The 19,523-nt window shown below is 46.7% G+C and overlaps 1 protein-coding gene across 1 annotated transcript in view; it reads right to left on the reverse strand.

The window, feature by feature from the left end:
• The window catches only part of TSPAN6 (tetraspanin 6), a 324,416-nt gene that overhangs the window by 78,443 nt on the left and 226,450 nt on the right, over window positions 1-19,523 (reverse strand). Inside the window, exons 5-7 of the mRNA XM_078688453.1 lie at window positions 9,000-9,155; window positions 8,706-8,789; window positions 8,514-8,603 (exon numbers count right to left, since the gene is read on the reverse strand). Coding sequence (XP_078544579.1) covers window positions 8,535-8,603; window positions 8,706-8,789; window positions 9,000-9,155 — 309 coding nt within the window. The 3' untranslated portion in view covers window positions 8,514-8,534. The remainder of the gene's footprint in view (window positions 1-8,513; window positions 8,604-8,705; window positions 8,790-8,999; window positions 9,156-19,523) is intronic.

Raw genomic sequence — 19,523 nt, forward strand, 5'->3', positions numbered from 1 at the left:
GCAATTCGGTAATTATTTCTGCCTTGTTGTCCGTTACATTAGCCGACAACTCACTCACAGATGGAAATTAGCTGTGACTGCACCGCGCTCAGTATGATAATCTTACCGGGATACACTGTACTCAGGATTCAAACCAGCCCTTCGAGTTCAATCTCGCTGCTGGAAAGTTGGCGTGTGACGTGTATATGCTGGGCTGATTTAAAAGGTTACGCGCATTATCATTAAAGGGCCAGAGTTGCGAATGTTATAAAGGGATCAGGGTACAAGTGTAGTTCTCAAAGGACAGATCAGGGAACGTGAGCAAATCAAAATAACAACCTAAAAACATGCACAGCACTGCGATGATACTTTCAATCTAGTTAAACAACACAATTTATAAATAACAACTAAATTCTGTCCTTTCGTTGATCCCATGCGGGCGCAAGGTCTGTAGATGGTATATCCAGTAGTTTTCTCGTTTTAGTAGAGCCTTCCTGTTGTCAGTCTCTTCATTTTTTTGCACCACTTCCAATATGCAAGCTTTAATCTGATTGATTTGGTGGTTTTGTTCAATGAAATGGGTAGCAAGCGCAGATTTAACCACTTTGGTTCTGATGTTACTCTTATGTTCTGTTAACCGAATTTTGAGTTTCCGTTCCGTTTGGCCAACATAGGCGTGACCACATGGACATTTTATCATGTAGATAATGTTTTTTGTATCACATGTACCATTAACCTGCAACTTGATTTTATTTCCTCTCATGGGGTGGGTAATGAAATTACCTTCCATAATGTTATTACAGTTACTGCAATTTTTGCACGGAATTGTCCCCTTGAATATTGTCTTGAGTTTTGTCACTGTAGTTTGTTTAATGATTTCTCCTATGTTTTTGGCTCTGGTGAACGCAAACAGTGGTTCTTCAGAAAAGATGTTATTAAAATCAGGTTCAATTTGTAACATCCGCCAATGTCTTTTGATGATTTTTTTAAACTGAGGGCTTGCTGTGGAATATTTACTGACGCATGTGGTTCTATCAGCCTTTGTGCTTGTTTGAGTTGAAAGTAGAGTTTTCCTGTCTTTAGACTGTGCTCTTTCTAAGGCTCCCTGTAATACCTCCTGTGGATATCCTCTTTTTTTGAATTTGTCAAGCATAATTTGTGTTTGCATCCTAGATTCTTCTGGGTCTGAGACAATTCTCTTAACTCGAAGAAGTTGAGAATACGGAAGGTGTTGTTTGAGGGGAGTGGGGTGGAAGCTCTGATAAGCTAGTAGATTATTCCGATCTGTTGCTTTGGTGTACAACGTAGTTTCAAATTTATCAGCTGTTTTTTTGACAGTTACATCCAAATAGTCAATTTGACTTTCATGTATGGTATAGGTGAACTGTATCCTTTCATCAATACAATTGAGTTTTTGAATGTTAGAGATTAGCTGTTCTTTTGTATCCTTCCACAATATAAAGATATCGTCGATGTATCTTAAGTATAACCGCAATCCTTGTTGCCATGGTTCTTTCTGTAGGATGTGGTTATTTTCATACATGTGCATAAAAATATTAGCATAGGACGGAGCTGCCGGATTTCCCATGGCCGTTCCTGTCTTTTGGAGGTACCATTTATCTTCACACTTAAAGAAACTATGCATCAAGGTGAAATGCAATAGTTCTAACAAGAATATTTTCATATTTTCATCGTATTCCATGTCAAGTAACGCCTTTTCTACTGCCTCTAACCCCAATGAGTGGGGTATGGACGTATATAATGCTTGGACATCGACCGTACACAACAGTATGTCTTCATTCGGTGCAAGTGTTATGTTGTCCAGTTTAGTTAAGAAGTCAGTGGTGTCTTTGACATAAGAGTTCATGGTGATGACATATGGTTGAAGGTATTTGTCGATCAGTTTGCCTACTGGCTCCTGGATGCTTCCACAGGTGGATACTATAGGGCGACAAGGCGGTTTAACTGAATCTTTATGAATTTTGGGTGTCAAATAGAATTTCGGTGTCTTAGGATGATCTGTTGTAAGATATTTTTTCATTTTGTCATCCACACAGCCATTCAACGTGCCTTTTAATACGATGGTTTGGAGAATAGCTTGAATCTCCTTGGTGGGGTTAGTTGTAAGTTCCATATAAGTGTTTTCATCTTGTAGATGCAAAATAAGTTGTAAGTCGTAGTAATCCTTATTCATTATAACTAGCGCTCCACCCTTGTCCGCTTTCTGACAGATGATTTTGGGGTTATTTGCTATGTTTCTAAGGATGGCGTATTCTTTTTGAGTGAGGTTTTTCACCTTGCTTTTTCTCCGATAGTTAATTTTGTTCAAATCCTGTTTCACCAATTGTTCGAAAAGATCCAAAGTCTTATGGCTAATAGGAGCCATGTATGTACTTGTTATGATCAGGCCTTTTAACGTGTCTTCCTTCTTTTGTTGTTGGTCTCCTACGATGTTTGAAAAGAAATGTCGCAGTCTAAGTTTTCTCATCAGTTTGAATAGACTTATATTGATCTCCAAATGGTTAGTATGTGCGGTTGGTACAAATGATGTACCCTTCTGAAGAATTTTGGTTTGAATTTCTGTGAGGTTGACATCTGATATATTAATCACCAAGTTGTCTATCGGTTCTTCTTTCTGTCTTTCTTGGTCGTAACATTTCGGGTCTGTGGGGGACCTTTCTCCGTTGCTTGTCCGAGATTTTCTTCTTGACCTCCTGGTTCGTCCCTTTCGTTGGGGCCTACTCCTAAAAAAGGCTGATCTGATGTAGAAGCACTGGTTGTTGGTGTTGGTGCACTAGGTCTTTTTCGGGACGTCTCTGATGTTCCATCAGTGTCTGAAGAGGAAGTATCCGTCTGTTGTGTATATGGGCGATTCTGTCTTCTTCTTGCATACACCTCTGCCCAATTATATACTTCGTCTAATTTGTAGTCGATCGTATCTCGACGGTATTTTCGTAATTTCCTCTCATTTACTTCTTCAGTGTGTTTTGCGAGTTGCGTCTTGATGTCTTCTAAAGTTTTATTCATTTCTTCGGTGGTCATCATTTTGTTGAGCTCTTCCTTTACTGTGGTGATATCTTTTTCTAGTTCTTCCAATATTTGGGACAGTTCTTCAATGATTAATAAAATAAGATCTAAAGAGCACTTGTTTAGAATCGCGTACCATTTGTCGGTGAATTTTTTGGAATTTTTACATAGCGATGGCTTTAATAAGATCCTCAGACCCCTTGGGATTCTTGACGCTTTGTGATATCTAATCATGGTGCTGGCATGTAAACGTTGGTTTATAATTTTACGTGATAGATACAACAGTTGTTTCACTTGTTGATCTTTGGATTTCGTTGTGGTATATTCGATGCTTTCTTCTTGAATAAGTGAATATATTTTGGACGATTCTTCGTGAGTATATGCAAATGTGTCAGCTTTAGTTTCCGTGAGTTTGGTGATCTCATCATACTGCATTTTTCTTATATAGCGTGCTACAGTCCTGAAGCAGGAAAATATCGAACAATGTGGGAAATTGGCCGTGCACTGCTTAAGGTTTATCAATATTCATGCGTTAATCGTGCTCCTTTGGGTACTCCCCGCTCGGAGTATATGAATCAAATATTCCCAAATATTGGAAGAACTAGAAAAAGATATCACCACAGTAAAGGAAGAGCTCAACAAAATGATGACCACCGAAGAAATGAATAAAACTTTAGAAGACATCAAGACGCAACTCGCAAAACACACTGAAGAAGTAAATGAGAGGAAATTACGAAAATACCGTCGAGATACGATCGACTACAAATTAGACGAAGTATATAATTGGGCAGAGGTGTATGCAAGAAGAAGACAGAATCGCCCATATACACAACAGACGGATACTTCCTCTTCAGACACTGATGGAACATCAGAGACGTCCCGAAAAAGACCTAGTGCACCAACACCAACAACCAGTGCTTCTACATCAGATCAGCCTTTTTTAGGAGTAGGCCCCAACGAAAGGGACGAACCAGGAGGTCAAGAAGAAAATCTCGGACAAGCAACGGAGAAAGGTCCCCCACAGACCCGAAATGTTACGACCAAGAAAGACAGAAAGAAGAACCGATAGACAACTTGGTGATTAATATATCAGATGTCAACCTCACAGAAATTCAAACCAAAATTCTTCAGAAGGGTACATCATTTGTACCAACCGCACATACTAACCATTTGGAGATCAATATAAGTCTATTCAAACTGATGAGAAAACTTAGACTGCGACATTTCTTTTCAAACATCGTAGGAGACCAACAACAAAAGAAGGAAGACACGTTAAAAGGCCTGATCATAACAAGTACATACATGGCTCCTATTAGCCATAAGACTTTGGATCTTTTCGAACAATTGGTGAAACAGGATTTGAACAAAATTAACTATCGGAGAAAAAGCAAGGTGAAAAACCTCACTCAAAAAGAATACGCCATCCTTAGAAACATAGCAAATAACCCCAAAATCATCTGTCAGAAAGCGGACAAGGGTGGAGCGCTAGTTATAATGAATAAGGATTACTACGACTTACAACTTATTTTGCATCTACAAGATGAAAACACTTATATGGAACTTACAACTAACCCCACCAAGGAGATTCAAGCTATTCTCCAAACCATCGTATTAAAAGGCACGTTGAATGGCTGTGTGGATGACAAAATGAAAAAATATCTTACAACAGATCATCCTAAGACACCGAAATTCTATTTGACACCCAAAATTCATAAAGATTCAGTTAAACCGCCTTGTCGCCCTATAGTATCCACCTGTGGAAGCATCCAGGAGCCAGTAGGCAAACTGATCGACAAATACCTTCAACCATATGTCATCACCATGAACTCTTATGTCAAAGACACCACTGACTTCTTAACTAAACTGGACAACTTAACACTTGCACCGAATGAAGACATACTGTTGTGTACGGTCGATGTCCAAGCATTATATACGTCCATACCCCACTCATTGGGGTTAGAGGCAGTAGAAAAGGCGTTACTTGACATGGAATACGATGAAAATATGAAAATATTCTTGTTAGAACTATTGCATTTCACCTTGATGCATAGTTTCTTTAAGTGTGAAGATAAATGGTACCTCCAAAAGACAGGAACGGCCATGGGAAATCCGGCAGCTCCGTCCTATGCTAATATTTTTATGCACATGTATGAAAATAACCACATCCTACAGAAAGAACCATGGCAACAAGGATTGCGGTTATACTTAAGATACATCAACGATATCTTTATATTGTGGAAGGATACAAAAGAACAGCTAATCTCTAACATTCAAAAACTCAATTGTATTGATGAAAGGATACAGTTCACCTATACCATACATGAAAGTCAAATTGACTATTTGGATGTAACTGTCAAAAAAACAGCTGATAAATTTGAAACTACGTTGTACACCAAAGCAACAGATCGGAATAATCTACTAGCTTATCAGAGCTTCCACCCCACTCCCCTCAAACAACACCTTCCGTATTCTCAACTTCTTCGAGTTAAGAGAATTGTCTCAGACCCAGAAGAATCTAGGATGCAAACACAAATTATGCTTGACAAATTCAAAAAAAAGAGGATATCCACAGGAGGTATTACAGGGAGCCTTAGAAAGAGCACAGTCTAAAGACAGGAAAACTCTACTTTCAACTCAAACAAGCACAAAGGCTGATAGAACCACATGCGTCAGTAAATATTCCACAGCAAGCCCTCAGTTTAAAAAAATCATCAAAAGACATTGGCGGATGTTACAAATTGAACCTGATTTTAATAACATCGTTTCTGAAGAACCACTGTTTGCGTTCACCAGAGCCAAAAACATAGGAGAAATCATTAAACAAACTACAGTGACAAAACTCAAGACAATATTCAAGGGGACAATTCCGTGCAAAAATTGCAGTAACTGTAATAACATTATGGAAGGTAATTTCATTACCCACCCCATGAGAGGAAATAAAATCAAGTTGCAGGTTAATGGTACATGTGATACAAAAAACATTATCTACATGATAAAATGTCCATGTGGTCACGCCTATGTTGGCCAAACGGAACGGAAACTCAAAATTCGGTTAACAGAACATAAGAGTAACATCAGAACCAAAGTGGTTAAATCTGCGCTTGCTACCCATTTCATTGAACAAAACCACCAAATCAATCAGATTAAAGCTTGCATATTGGAAGTGGTGCAAAAAAATGAAGAGACTGACAACAGGAAGGCTCTACTAAAACGAGAAAACTACTGGATATACCATCTACAGACCTTGCGCCCGCATGGGATCAACGAAAGGACAGAATTTAGTTGTTATTTATAAATTGTGTTGTTTAACTAGATTGAAAGTATCATCGCAGTGCTGTGCATGTTTTTAGGTTGTTATTTTGATTTGCTCACGTTCCCTGATCTGTCCTTTGAGAACTACACTTGTACCCTGATCCCTTTATAACATTCGCAACTCTGGCCCTTTAATGATAATGCGCGTAACCTTTTAAATCAGCCCAGCATATACACGTCACACGCCAACTTTCCAGCAGCGAGATTGAACTCGAAGGGCTGGTTTGAATCCTGAGTACAGTGTATCCCGGTAAGATTATCATACTGAGCGCGGTGCAGTCACAGCTAATTTCCATCTGTGAGTGAGTTGTCGGCTAATGTAACGGACAACAAGGCAGAAATAATTACCGAATTGCACGGTTATGTTAACCTTTACCCTTAACTGCAAGCCTTAACAGTGAAACGCTAGCGCGAACAGCCATCCTGACATAAAGCGGCTCACATTATCTCCGGTAGAAATATATCGCGCCTAAACTCAATTAAGACACGGTTGCCAGGTACATTAATAGAACAGTGTAATACACCAGTTTAAAGCCTGAATAACGCTATGGGTCATATAAATGATACGAACAGAGTGCATAATTGTAAAGGAACACTTGAAGGACTGTAAACAATACCGTTTTAGTCGAACAACGTGTTTATTAATGTGTGTAGACTGAGACAGGATGTTGTTTATCACGTTAGTAATGTATTGATTTAATTATGTTTTTACATCAAGTAAACACATTGTGATAGTCACAATTTTTGTTGTTTCACATGTTTCCCTGATGAAGGCCTTTTTTGGCCGAAATGCATTGGAATATGGAATATAATTCTTGTATATCTCAAAAATATAACTGGATGAAAAATATATATGGGGAATGTACATAAAGACTTTATGAAAAACTTACATTTACTCATGGAAAAATTGACGAGTATGAATAAAATACTTCAGAGAATTTAAAAAAAGATAAACGTTGTTGAAAAACTTTATTGTTCATAACTTAGCTGACAAGTTCAGCACACCACTATCAGTGCCCTAGGAGACACTCGCACCATCTGGTGCCAGTGCAACTATTTAATCTACAGCATAGGCAGAGGGTTGCAGGCATGTCACACAGGAATGTGTGCCATGTCGACTTTTCACTTTTCTAAGCACCAAAACACGCAGCCTGCAATGGCAGTGTGCGTGTGTTAAGGTACAGGAGCTCAAAGGGTGAAACAATATGTGCTACAGCCCTTAGTGGCCTCCCTTGGTCACAGTGTCCTTGGTATCTATGGTACCTTTTATAAGGGACTTATATGTGACCAGAGATTTGCAAATTGGGGGTACAAAGGTTCAGTTTTGTGAAAAAACACAGGCCCTGGAAACAGGAATGGTATGGGACCCAGGGCACATCAAGTCAAAGTGCATCAGAAATCTGGCAAAACGTGTGGGGGAGGGGGCATGGGGGACAGGGGGGTTACTGCAACAGAAACCCAACTTCCTATAAAGATCAATTAAATAATTGTTAAATTTGGCCTCGTGCTAATGTTAAGGCCTATTGAATACACCATTCTTGTCTGTACATTTTAATTCACTTTGTTTAGAATAGACTATAAAGATGCACAGTACTTCACAGACAACTCCTATGCCAGGTTTTCTGTGATTAATGCTTTCAGGTTTTTCAGATTTCTGGAGTTAAATACAGACAGGAAAGCATGCATTACTCTGTATTTACTTTTAAATAATGGCAATCTATGGAAAAGGGGTCTTCTTTTGAGTATTCTTCGATGCTGCCTGTCTTGACTGCTAGACTAAACTGTGTGCAAAAAAAGGCCCATGGTTTACTAATATATATTGAAACTGTTGTGTCTGTGCTAAAATGTTATTGTCATGAGGGTGTACGGCATATGAGTGATGTATTTTATATGGCTTCTTATAGCTCTAAAATCCATGAGACAAGTACACATTTATCAGCAAAATAAATGTGGGTGGAAATGTACTAGTTTCAGGTTAATTTTTTCACACAACACTTGTATGAATAATTACTGAGGAACATTTTTTTTTCAAAAACAAAAACCAAACAGAGTGCTTTATGATCACAAGACTTAACAAGAAATCTTCTGATCCCTAGAGCTCTGATCCCTAGGGCACTAATAACACTTTCTTGCATGTATTTCTAACCCAAAAGACAGGTACACACATTCGTTTTTCAGGTCAGACACTACCATACCTTTAGTCCATGGGTTGGAGATTATACCATCTCATATTGGTTGTTTGTGATGTAGCGGGAAAGACAACATGCCAAGAAGATACCAATAAGCTATGGAGCAGATAAAGTAAATAGACAATGAGTATCACACACGTAAAGCAATAAAAGCATGTACAAACGTTTAGCAAAACAAGCCATATTAAAATAAAATACCTGAAAACAAGCAATTCCAAATGAAATCCCAGCCACAATGCCAATCTTTTCTTCCATTACTGAAGTCACAAGTGTAAAACATCCCTAAAAAGTGAGAGAATCATATAAAAAAGCTGTAACAAAACAAGGAGCCTCTTTCACACAGAGAGGATGGATTGCTAGCTAATTCTACCCCGGCTCCCCAGCCCTCTGAATTTTCTAAAAGGTATTCACACCTCTAGAGGCATGACTGTGTGTCCATAAGACTTAGTGTACTACTCCATTAAATGGTAGACTGCTTTTTTGGAACTTTACCTTTTGAAATACTTTATCTGGGAGCTTGCTTGTATCCTTCATATCTGCCTCGGTGCAATTCCCAGTATGACTACAACAGCTCTGTGGGACTCCCTTTTGCTTGAAGTATTCTGTTTGTTCCCAGTACTTATAGTCCTCCACTCCACAGCAGTGTAACTAAATAATGAAACAAATCACATGACAAACCGAAGAACATCGATCTACACATTACAATCTACACAAAATACCTATATTCATAGCATACACAATTTATTTGGCCTGCAATAAGAGTGGCGCTTAATCAGGCACCAATATTTTGAAAATTTCTCCACATTATTTTAGGATCTGAAGTACAAAAAGAGTAATGAAAGATGATTCATTGCATATATTTGCATCATCTCTTCGGTTCCCTACTTGAGCTTTACTTCAATGTTTGGAAAGCTGCTCATATGTTATGGCCTTGTCAGATCCATACATTCTTGCGCAAGCTGGTAAAAGAAGGAAAGACATGGGACAGGACAGCCTGGCGACTATAGACATGTGACTTATTTTTATGGGCGGCAATCTTCATTTCCCCAATTACTGAAAAACAATTGCCAAGGAATACTTAAAAAACAATGTCAGCTACATACCGATAACACATCAAGTGAAGAGGCAACTGAAAATTGAATCAACATGGAATAGATGTAGAACAGAGTGTTAGCTGAAACTGAATGCCTGCATTCAAACTAAAAGTACTGCATTATTGAATCAATAAGATTTCTGAGAAACTTGCAGTGTGTCCAACTACTCCTATTTTGATTCTGAAGTGAATAGATAATGAGTGACTGACCAAATGTGCAGTTAAACTGATATCAAGAAAATAGTGTTTAGAGAAAATGATTATTATTGATGCGACTTCCCCACAGCTCCTAAATACAGCCGTTTCTGGACAGTCAACAAAGTTTCTTTGCTCCGGTGGAGTGAGCCCTTCAGCGAGGAAGCCACCTATATATCATAGCAATAAAAATGGACTTCTAAGGCATGCTCTGGATGGGGAAGGGAGAGGAATCTGCCATTGACCCAATAGCGATTCGTGAGACACCACTGCAATTGTCGTGCAGTGCCCTCCGTGATCTGGGCGTGGTCGGACAGGTTGCTCTGATGCCGTGCCCACTGGAATGTAAGGTCCCACTGCAGAGCCCACATATGCTATCTGGCATGATCCACTAGCAGGATGCATGAGGCCATTGGGCCCAGGAGCCAAAGGGTCATCCTGACAAACTTGGGATAGAGGCTGAAAGATCGGAATCATAGCCTGAATATCCCAGACTCGCTGCTCGGGAGGATAAACCCGAAACTACGCAGAGTCCAGAACCGCTCCGATGAAGAGGAGCTTCTGCAAGGGAATCAGGTGTGACTTCGGCACATTGATGGAGAACCCCAGCAAATGCAGGAGGTCGGCCGTAGTCTGGAGGTGGGAGACGACAGCCAGGGGCGAACCCGCCTTCAACAACCAGTCGTCGAGATAGGGGAAGACTGGAACCCCTGATCTGCGCAGATGAGCTGCTACCACTGCCATCCTCTTTGTGAACACCCAAGGGGCCTCTTAAGGCCGAAGGGGAGCACGGTAAATTGAAAGTGCTTGTGGGCTACCGCGAACCGCAGGTAACGCCGGTGGCCCGGCAGGATAGGTATGTGAAAATATGCGTGCTGCAAGTCCAACGCTACCATCCAGTTTCCAGGGTAGACAAGACCTGAGCTAGCGTCAACATCTTTAACTTCTCCTTCCGGAGGAAGCGGTTGACGTTCCTGAGGTCCAAGATAGGACGCAGGCCCTTGTCGTTCTTTAGGATCAGAAAGTAGTGGGAATAACAGCCACGACCTACTTCTGGCCCAGGAACGCGCTCTATGGCCCCCTTGGCCAAGAAGGCTGTGACTTCCTGCTGAAGAAGCACAAGACGGTCCGCCAAAATGCTGTGGTATTGAGGTGGCATGGCTGGAGGAGTAGTCTTGAAGGGGAGGGAGTAGCACCTTCGGACTATTTGCAGCACCCACTTGTCCGAGGTGATGTTGCGCCAGTGGGGGAGATGATGACGAATCCTGCCGCCCACTGGCGACTGATGGGCCTGAAAGGACGGACTAGGAAGGCTTGGAAGTGGATGCTGCAGGGGTGGAGGTGGGCTGACCCGCTCACTGGCCCCAGATTTGCCTCGGCGGTTCCCGCGTCCTCGGCCGCGCTGAGGTTGTTGCTGCGAAGGCCTGTGGCTCTGAAATGATTGTGTTGGGGCACCCCTTTCATGGCCACGAATGGAGCGAAAAGCAGAAGGCAGAGGAGGCAGAGTGGCAAACAGGCCCAAAGAATTGGCTGTAGCCCATGAGTCCTTAAAGGACCAAGTGCCTAAAAGAACGTCAGAAAGTGCGTCATTAAAAAGCAGCATGGGCTCTGAAGAGTTTGCCGTCGGCTGAAGCAGTTCTGTCAAGAGGTTAGTCCTGACGGCAACTGTAGGGAGTTCGAGGTTGAGGGCCTCGGCCGCCCTACGCAACACCACTACATAACTTGCTCCCTCCTCCATAGCAACGGAAGGAGGAGACAGCATGCCAAGGTCAGGTGAGGTGTCAAGACCGCTGGCATCCCCCAAATCCTCTGCCCAGTCTGGATCATAGTCACACTGTTGTGTGAGGGGGTCCTCAGACCCCTCCCAGTCCTCCCCATCCACTGAAGTCTGTGAAACAGGCTGAAAATCAGGAGGACGGACGAAGGGGTAGAAAGGCCTCATCTGCATCGGGATCGGCGTCGAGTTACGCCGATCCGGCGCCGCGCCCGGTTCAGGCTGAAACCGGGGTCGACGTTTGCAGTAGCACGGACAACGGCAGTGGTGCTATGAAGTCAACCCGTGTTGCCCGGGATCCGAGCCTGGATCCAGGGTGGTCCTGCGGTGCCGGGGCAGAAGCCACCGGCGACAGATGGGCAGGACCCCCAGTCGGGCCCGTGGGGCCCAAAGGTGCACCGGCGGGGCCAGACTGCCCAAACAGTCGGGCCATGGCAGAAAGAAACTCTAGCACCTGAGCAGGCATCGCCAACGGACCCGGAAAAAGTGGGTAGGCCGGCGGCGACGTCGCAGGCTCCGCCGGAGCGTACCGTCAGCCGCGGCGGGCGAGGGGAAGTCGGGAGCGACAACGCTTTTTTGACTTCTTTTTGGAATGCTTCAACTTACCTGACCCTGCGTGCGAAGACTTAGATCCAGACGAACGATGGTGACGGCTCTGCGACCGATCTCTCGACCTCCCACAGGACCGGGACCTTGAGCGGCGCCAACTGCCGGACTTCCACCGCTCCCGCAAAGTCTTCGGCGCCAAAGCCCGGCAGTCGGGGCACGACTTGGAGTCATGGTCGCGCCCCAGGCACTAGAGACACACGCAGTGCGGGTCCGTCAACTACATCATGCGCTGACAGTCCCCACAGTTCTTATACCGGGTATCCTTATGACACCAGGAGTCGATCGACTCAGAAGAAATGAGGAACAAGCATTTACAATGCAATGGTCTCAGCATTATTAAAGGTAGAGCTATTGGCATTGCTCATGACTTTTTTTTATTTCTTTTTTTTAAACATAAATAAATGGTATTGTCATTTACAATGGCAATAGGTGAGCATTAAAGTAGTAGAGAGTATTCGCGGACACAGCCACATACACAGAGAGCCCCCACACACACAGAGCCCCCCACACACACACACAGAGCCCCCCACACACACACACAGAGCCCCACACACACACAGAGGCCCCCCACACACACACACACACAGAGCCACCCCCACACACAGAGCCCCCCAACACACAGAGCCCCCCAACACACAGAGCCCCCCACACACACAGAGCCCCCCACACACACAGAGCCCCCCACACACACAGAGCCCCCCACACACACAGAGCCCCCCACACACAGAGCCCCCCACACACAGAGCCCCCCACAGACACACAGAGCCCCCCACACACACAGAGCCCCCCAGACACACAGAGCCCCCCCCCCACACACACACAGAGCCCCCCCCACACACAGAGTCCCACACACACAGAGATTCCCACACACACAGAGATTCCCACACACACAGAGATTCCCACACACACGGAGATTCCCACACACACGGAGAGTCCCACACACACGGAGAGTCCCACACACACGGAGAGTCCCACACACACACACACAGAGTCCCACACACACACACAGAGTCACACACACACACAGAGTCACACACACACACAGAGTCCCACACACACACACAGAGTCCCACACAAACACACACAGTCCCACACACACACACACACAGAGTCCCACACACACACACACACACACACAGAGTCCCCCCCACACACACACACACAGATTCCCACACACACACACAGTCCCCCCCCACACACACACACAGAGCCACACATACACACACACAGAGTCACACACACACACAGAGTCCCACACACACACAGAGTCCCCCCCACACACAGAGTCACACACACACACAGAGTCACACACACACACACACAGAGTCCCACACACACACAGAGTCCCACACAAACACACACAGTCCCACACACACACACACAGAGTCACACACACACACACACACACACACACACACACACACACACACACAGAGTCCCCCCCCCACACACACACACACAGATTCCCACACACACACACAGTCCCCCCCCCACACACACACAGAGCCACACATACACACACACAGAGTCACACACACACACACACACACAGAGTCCCACACACACAGAGTCCCCCCCCCCCCACACACACACACACACACACACACACACAGAGTCCCACACATACACACACAGAGTCCCACACATACACACACAGAGTCCCACACACACACAGAGTCCCACACACACAGAGTCCCACACAGTCCCACACACACACACACACACACACACAGTCCCACACACACACAGTCCCACACACACACACACACAGAGTCCCACACACACACACAGAGTCCCACACAGAGTCCCACACACACAGAGTCACACACAGAGTCCCACACACACAGAGTCCCACACACACAGAGTCACACACAGAGTCCCACACACACACACACACAGAGTCACACACAGAGTCCCACACACACACACACAGAGTCCCACACACACACACAGAGTCCCACACACACAGAGTCTCACACACACACACACACAGAGTCCCACACACACACACACACACACACACACAGAGTCCCACACACACACACAGAGTCCCACACACACACACAGAGTCCCACACACACACACACACAGAGTCCCACACACACACACAGAGTCCCACACACACACACAGAGTCCCACACACACAGAGTCCCACACACACAGAGTCCCACACACACACAGAGTCCCACACACACAGAGTCCCACACACACAGAGTCCCACACACACACACACAGAGTCCCACACACACACACACACAGAGTCCCACACACACACACACAGAGTCCCACACACAGAGTCCCACACACACACAGAGTCCCACACACACAGAGTCCCACACACACACACACAGAGTCCCACACACACACAGAGTCCCCCACACACAGAGTCCCCCACACACACACACACACAGAGTCCCCCCCACACACACAGAGTCCCACACACACACACACAGAGTCCCCCACACACAGAGTCACACACAGAGTCCCACACACACACACACACACACACACACACACACACACACAGAGTCCCACACACACAGAGTCCCACACACAGAGTCCCACACACACACACACAGAGTCCCACACACACACACACAGAGTCCCCCCCACACACACACACACAGAGTCCCCCACACACACACAGAGTCCCACACACACACACACACAGTCAAGTCAAGTCAAGTCATAACATTTATATAGCGCACTACATACCCAGAGGGTTTCAAGGCGCTTAGGAAGGGGAGGAGGATTATTTGTCAAATATCCACGTTTTAAGCTGCTTTCTGAACGCTAGGTGATTCTGGGTGAGGCGAAGGTAAGCGGGGAGTGAGTTCCATGTTTTGGCAGCCAGGTATGAGAAGGATCTGCCTCCCATGGTGGTCTTGTTGATGCGAGGTACAGTGGCGAAGGCTTGGCTGGAAGAGCGAAGTTGTCGGGAGGGGGTGTAAAAGGACAGTCGAGAGTTGAGGCAATCTGGTCCGATGTCGTAGAGTGATTTGTGTGCGTGGGTAAGCAGTCGGAAAGTAATCCTCTTATTGACGGGTAGCCAGTGGAGGTCTTTAAGGTGACCAGAGATGTGTTCGTTGCGTGGGATGTCTAATATGAGCCTGGCTGAGGCGTTTTGGATTCGTTGTAGTTTCTTCTGGAGTTTAGCGGTGGTACCTGCGTAGAGGGTGTTTCCGTAGTCCAGTCGGCTCGTGACTAGAGCGTGGGTGACTGTTTTCCTTGTATCGGAGGGGATCCAGCGAAATGTTTTTCTGAGCATGTGAAGAATGTTAAAGCAGGAAGAGGATACGGCGCTGACTTGTTTGTTCATTGAGAGTGAAGAATCCAGGATGACGCCAAGGTTCCGTGCGTGGTCTGTCGGGATGGGTGCATTTCCGAGGGCTTCCGGCCACCAGGAGTCGTCCCATGCAGAGGGGGATTTACCTAAGATGAGGACTTCTGTTTTGTCTGAGTTCAGTTTCAGACGGCTTTGTTTCATCCATTCGGCGACTTCTTTCATTCCTTCGTGTAGGTTAGTTTTGGCGGTGCTGGGGTCCTTGGTGAGAGATAGGATCAGTTGAGTGTCATCCGCGTAAGAGATGATGTTGAGGTTGTGTTGGCGGGCGATGGCCGCGAGGGGGCTCATGTATACATTGAAGAGGGTGGGGCTGAGTGAGGATCCTTGTGGTACGCCGCAGATGACTTCGGTGGCCTCGGACTTGAAAGGTGGGAGGCGGACTCTCTGGGTTCTTCCGGTGAGGAACGAAGTGATCCATTCCAGTGCCTTTCCTTGGATTCCGATGTTTCTGAGGCGTTGTAAAAGGGTGCTGTGGCAGACTGTGTCGAAGGCTGCAGAGGTCGAGGAGGATGAGGGCGACTGTGTCTCCATTGTCCAGCAGAGTTCGAATGTCGTCTGTTGCTGCGATGAGGGCGGTCTCAGTGCTGTGTTTGGCTCGGAAGCCAGATTGTGAGGGGTCGAGGGATTTGTTGGCTTCGAGGAAGGCGGCGAGTTGGTTGTTGGCGGCTTTCTCGATGACTTTGGCCGGGAATGGAAGAAGCGAGATGGGGCGGTAGTTTTTGAGTTCGGTGGGGTCTGCTGTTGGTTTTTTCAGAAGGGCGGTGAGTTCAGCGTGTTTCCAGTCTTCTGGGAAGGTAGCGGAGTTGAAGGAGCAGTTGATGACGTCTCGGAGGTGCGGAGCTATGACGGAGTCTGCTTTGTTGAAGATGTGGTGAGGGCATGGGTCTGTGGGGGATCCAGAGTGGATGGAGTTCATCAGGCGGATGGTGTCCTCAGTGGAGATTGGCTTCCAGGCGTTAAGGGTGTTAACGGGGGGAAGATGGTCAGCTGATGGTAGGGTGGGTTGGCTTCCGGGTTGGTTGACGAAGCTGTTGTGGATGTCAGCAATCTTGTTGTGGAAAAAAGAGGCTAGGGAATCGCAGAGGGTTTGAGAGGGGGTGATGTCGTTGGAGTTGGCCGAGGGGTTGGAAAATTCCTTGACGATGTTGAAAAGTTCCTTGCTGTTGTGGGCGTTGTTGTCAAGTCGATCTTTAAATGCTGTTTCCTTGGCTTTTCGGATCAGTTGGTGGTGAGTACGGATGGCGCTTTTGAAGGCGTCCTTGTTGCTGGTGGATGGGTCTTTTTTCCAGGCCTTTTCAAGGGAGCGGCATAGTTTCTTGGACTTCTTGAGGTCGTCGTTGAACCATGCGGCCTTCTTGATGCCAAGTTTGTGTTGACGTTTCTTCTTTGTAGAGTTGGTTGGAGGTGGATGATGGGTTTCGGCTTGTTGTAGGTGAAGTGAACGCAGCTGTGGTCAGTCCAGAGGAGATCCGTAGTGTGGCTGAAGGAGACATGGTTGCTGGAGGTGAAGATGGGGTCGAGAGTGTGACCTGCGATGTGGGTGGGGGAAGTGACCAGTTGTTTAAGTCCGAGGTTGTCGAGGTTGTCTAAGAGGGTGGCGGTGTTGCGGTCGTTGATCTTTTCAAGGTGAAAGTTGAGGTCTCCCAGAAGGATGTAGTCTTTGGAGGGGAGCGCGTGTGGGGTGATGAAGTCCGTGATGTCTTCACTGAATTTTGCGCGTGGTCCTGGTGGTCTGTAGAGGAGGGTGCCTCTGAGTGTGGTCTTGGGGTCGATGTGGATCTGGAAGTGAAGGTGTTCGGAGTTGGCGAGGTTGGCATCAGAGCTGGTTGAGATGCGGATTGTTTTCTTATGGACGATAGCGATTCCACCTCCTGTATGGCCGGTGCGGTCCTTGCGTGTGATCTTATAGTCATCAGGGATGGCGATGGCGATGTCAGGGGCGGAGGAAGCGTTCATCCATGTTTCCGTTAGGAAGGCGACGTCAGGAGAGATGGTGTCTAGTAGGTTCCAAAGGTCAATGGCGTGCCTGTGGACCGAGCGGGTGTTGAGAAGGATGCATTCTAGGTGGTTGGGGTCGGGAATCTGTGTTGTGGTCGTAGCGGAGATGGTGACGGTGCTGCTGAATTTGCAGGAGTAGCAGGAGAAAGGTCCATGGGTGCGTCCAGGAGCGGCTTGGACGCAGGTGGGGGCGCAGCCGGGGTTAAGGGCTAGGAGGGTGGCGGCATCATAGGTAATGCGGGGGGGGTGGGCGGCGAGAGGGGCAGGGGGTCTGGCGCTGGGCGCGGTCCAGGCGCGGACGGGCGTAGACGGGCTTACCTTTGGCGCACCTTCGGCGCGGATTGGGCGCGGTCGCTGCGCGCGGGAATAACTGTCATATATGGATGGTGGAGGGGGAGGGGCGAGGGCGTCTCAGCTGGGAGGCGGGGCGGGCTCGGGATGACCAGAACAACAACAACAACCTGACAAAATGGAGGCGGAGGGGGGAAATGCGCGCAAACAGGAAAAGCGGCGCTTTAAATAAATGATAAAATGCAGTTTGAATGCAGCGTCTATCACGCGCACAGCAGGCAGCAATGAATGTCAAAAAGCAAGGCGGCGCTTTAAATAAATGATAAAGTGCAGTTTAAATGCAGCGTCTATCACGCGCACAGAAGGCAGCAATGAATGGCAAAGCGGCGCTTTTAAATAAAAGATAAAATGCAGTTTAAATGCAGCGTCTATCGGGCACACAGCAGGCAGCAATGAATGGCAAAAAGCGAGGCAGCAACGATACCAGTGACGCAGCAGGACACTGGGGAGCGACCACTCAGTCCAGGGGAAACGAGCGAGTCACGGCGCTTTACTGTGGTGGAGCGCTGATATGGTCAGTGGGAGGGCGTCTCAGCTGGGAGGCGGGGCGGGCTCGGGATGACCAGAACAACAACAACAACAATCCGACAAAATGGAGGCGGAGGGGGGAAATGCGCGCAAACAGGAAAAGCGGCGCTTTAAATAAATGATAAAATGCAGTTTGAATGCAGCGTTTATCACGCGCACAGCAGGCAGCAATGAATGTCAAAAAGCAAGGCGGCGCTTTAAATAAATGATAAAGTGCAGTTTAAATGCAGCGTCTATCACGCGCACAGAAGGCAGCAATGAATGGCAAAGCGGCGCTTTTAAATAAATGATAAAGTGCAGTTTAAATGCAGCGTCTATCGGGCACACAGCAGGCAGCAATGAATGGCAAAAAGCGAGGCAGCAACGATACCAGTGACGCAGCAGGACACTGGGGAGCGACCACTCAGTCCAGGGGAAACGAGACACACACACAGAGTCCGACACACACACAGAGTCCCACACACACACAGAGTCCCACACACACACAGAGTCCCACACACACACAGAGTCCCACACACACACACACAGAGTCCCCCACACACAGAGTCCCACACACACACACAGAGTCCCCCCCACACACACACACAGAGTCCCCCACACACAGAGTCCCCCACACACAGACACAGAGTCCCCCACACACAGACACAGAGTCCTCCACACACAGAGTCCCCCCCACACACACAGAGTCCCACACACACACACAGAGTCCCACACACACAGAGTCCCACACACACAGAGTCCCACACACACACACAGAGTCCCACACACACACACAGAGTCCCACACACACACACAGAGTCCCGCACACACACACACAGAGTCCCACACACACACACAGAGTCCCACACACACACACAGAGTCCCACACACACACACACACACACACAGAGTCCCACACACACACACAGAGTCCCACACACACACAGAGTCCCACACACACACACACACACAGAGTCCCACACACACACACAGAGTCCCACACACACAGAGTCCCACACACACACACACAGAGTCCCACACACACACACACAGAGTCCCACACACACACAGAGTCCCACACACACACACACACAGAGTCCCACACACACACACACACAGAGTCCCACACACACACAGAGTCCC

The sequence above is a fragment of the Lissotriton helveticus genome, chromosome 4_1 (genome assembly GCF_964261635.1).
Source record: "Lissotriton helveticus chromosome 4_1, aLisHel1.1, whole genome shotgun sequence".
Taxonomy (NCBI): domain Eukaryota; kingdom Metazoa; phylum Chordata; class Amphibia; order Caudata; family Salamandridae; genus Lissotriton; species Lissotriton helveticus.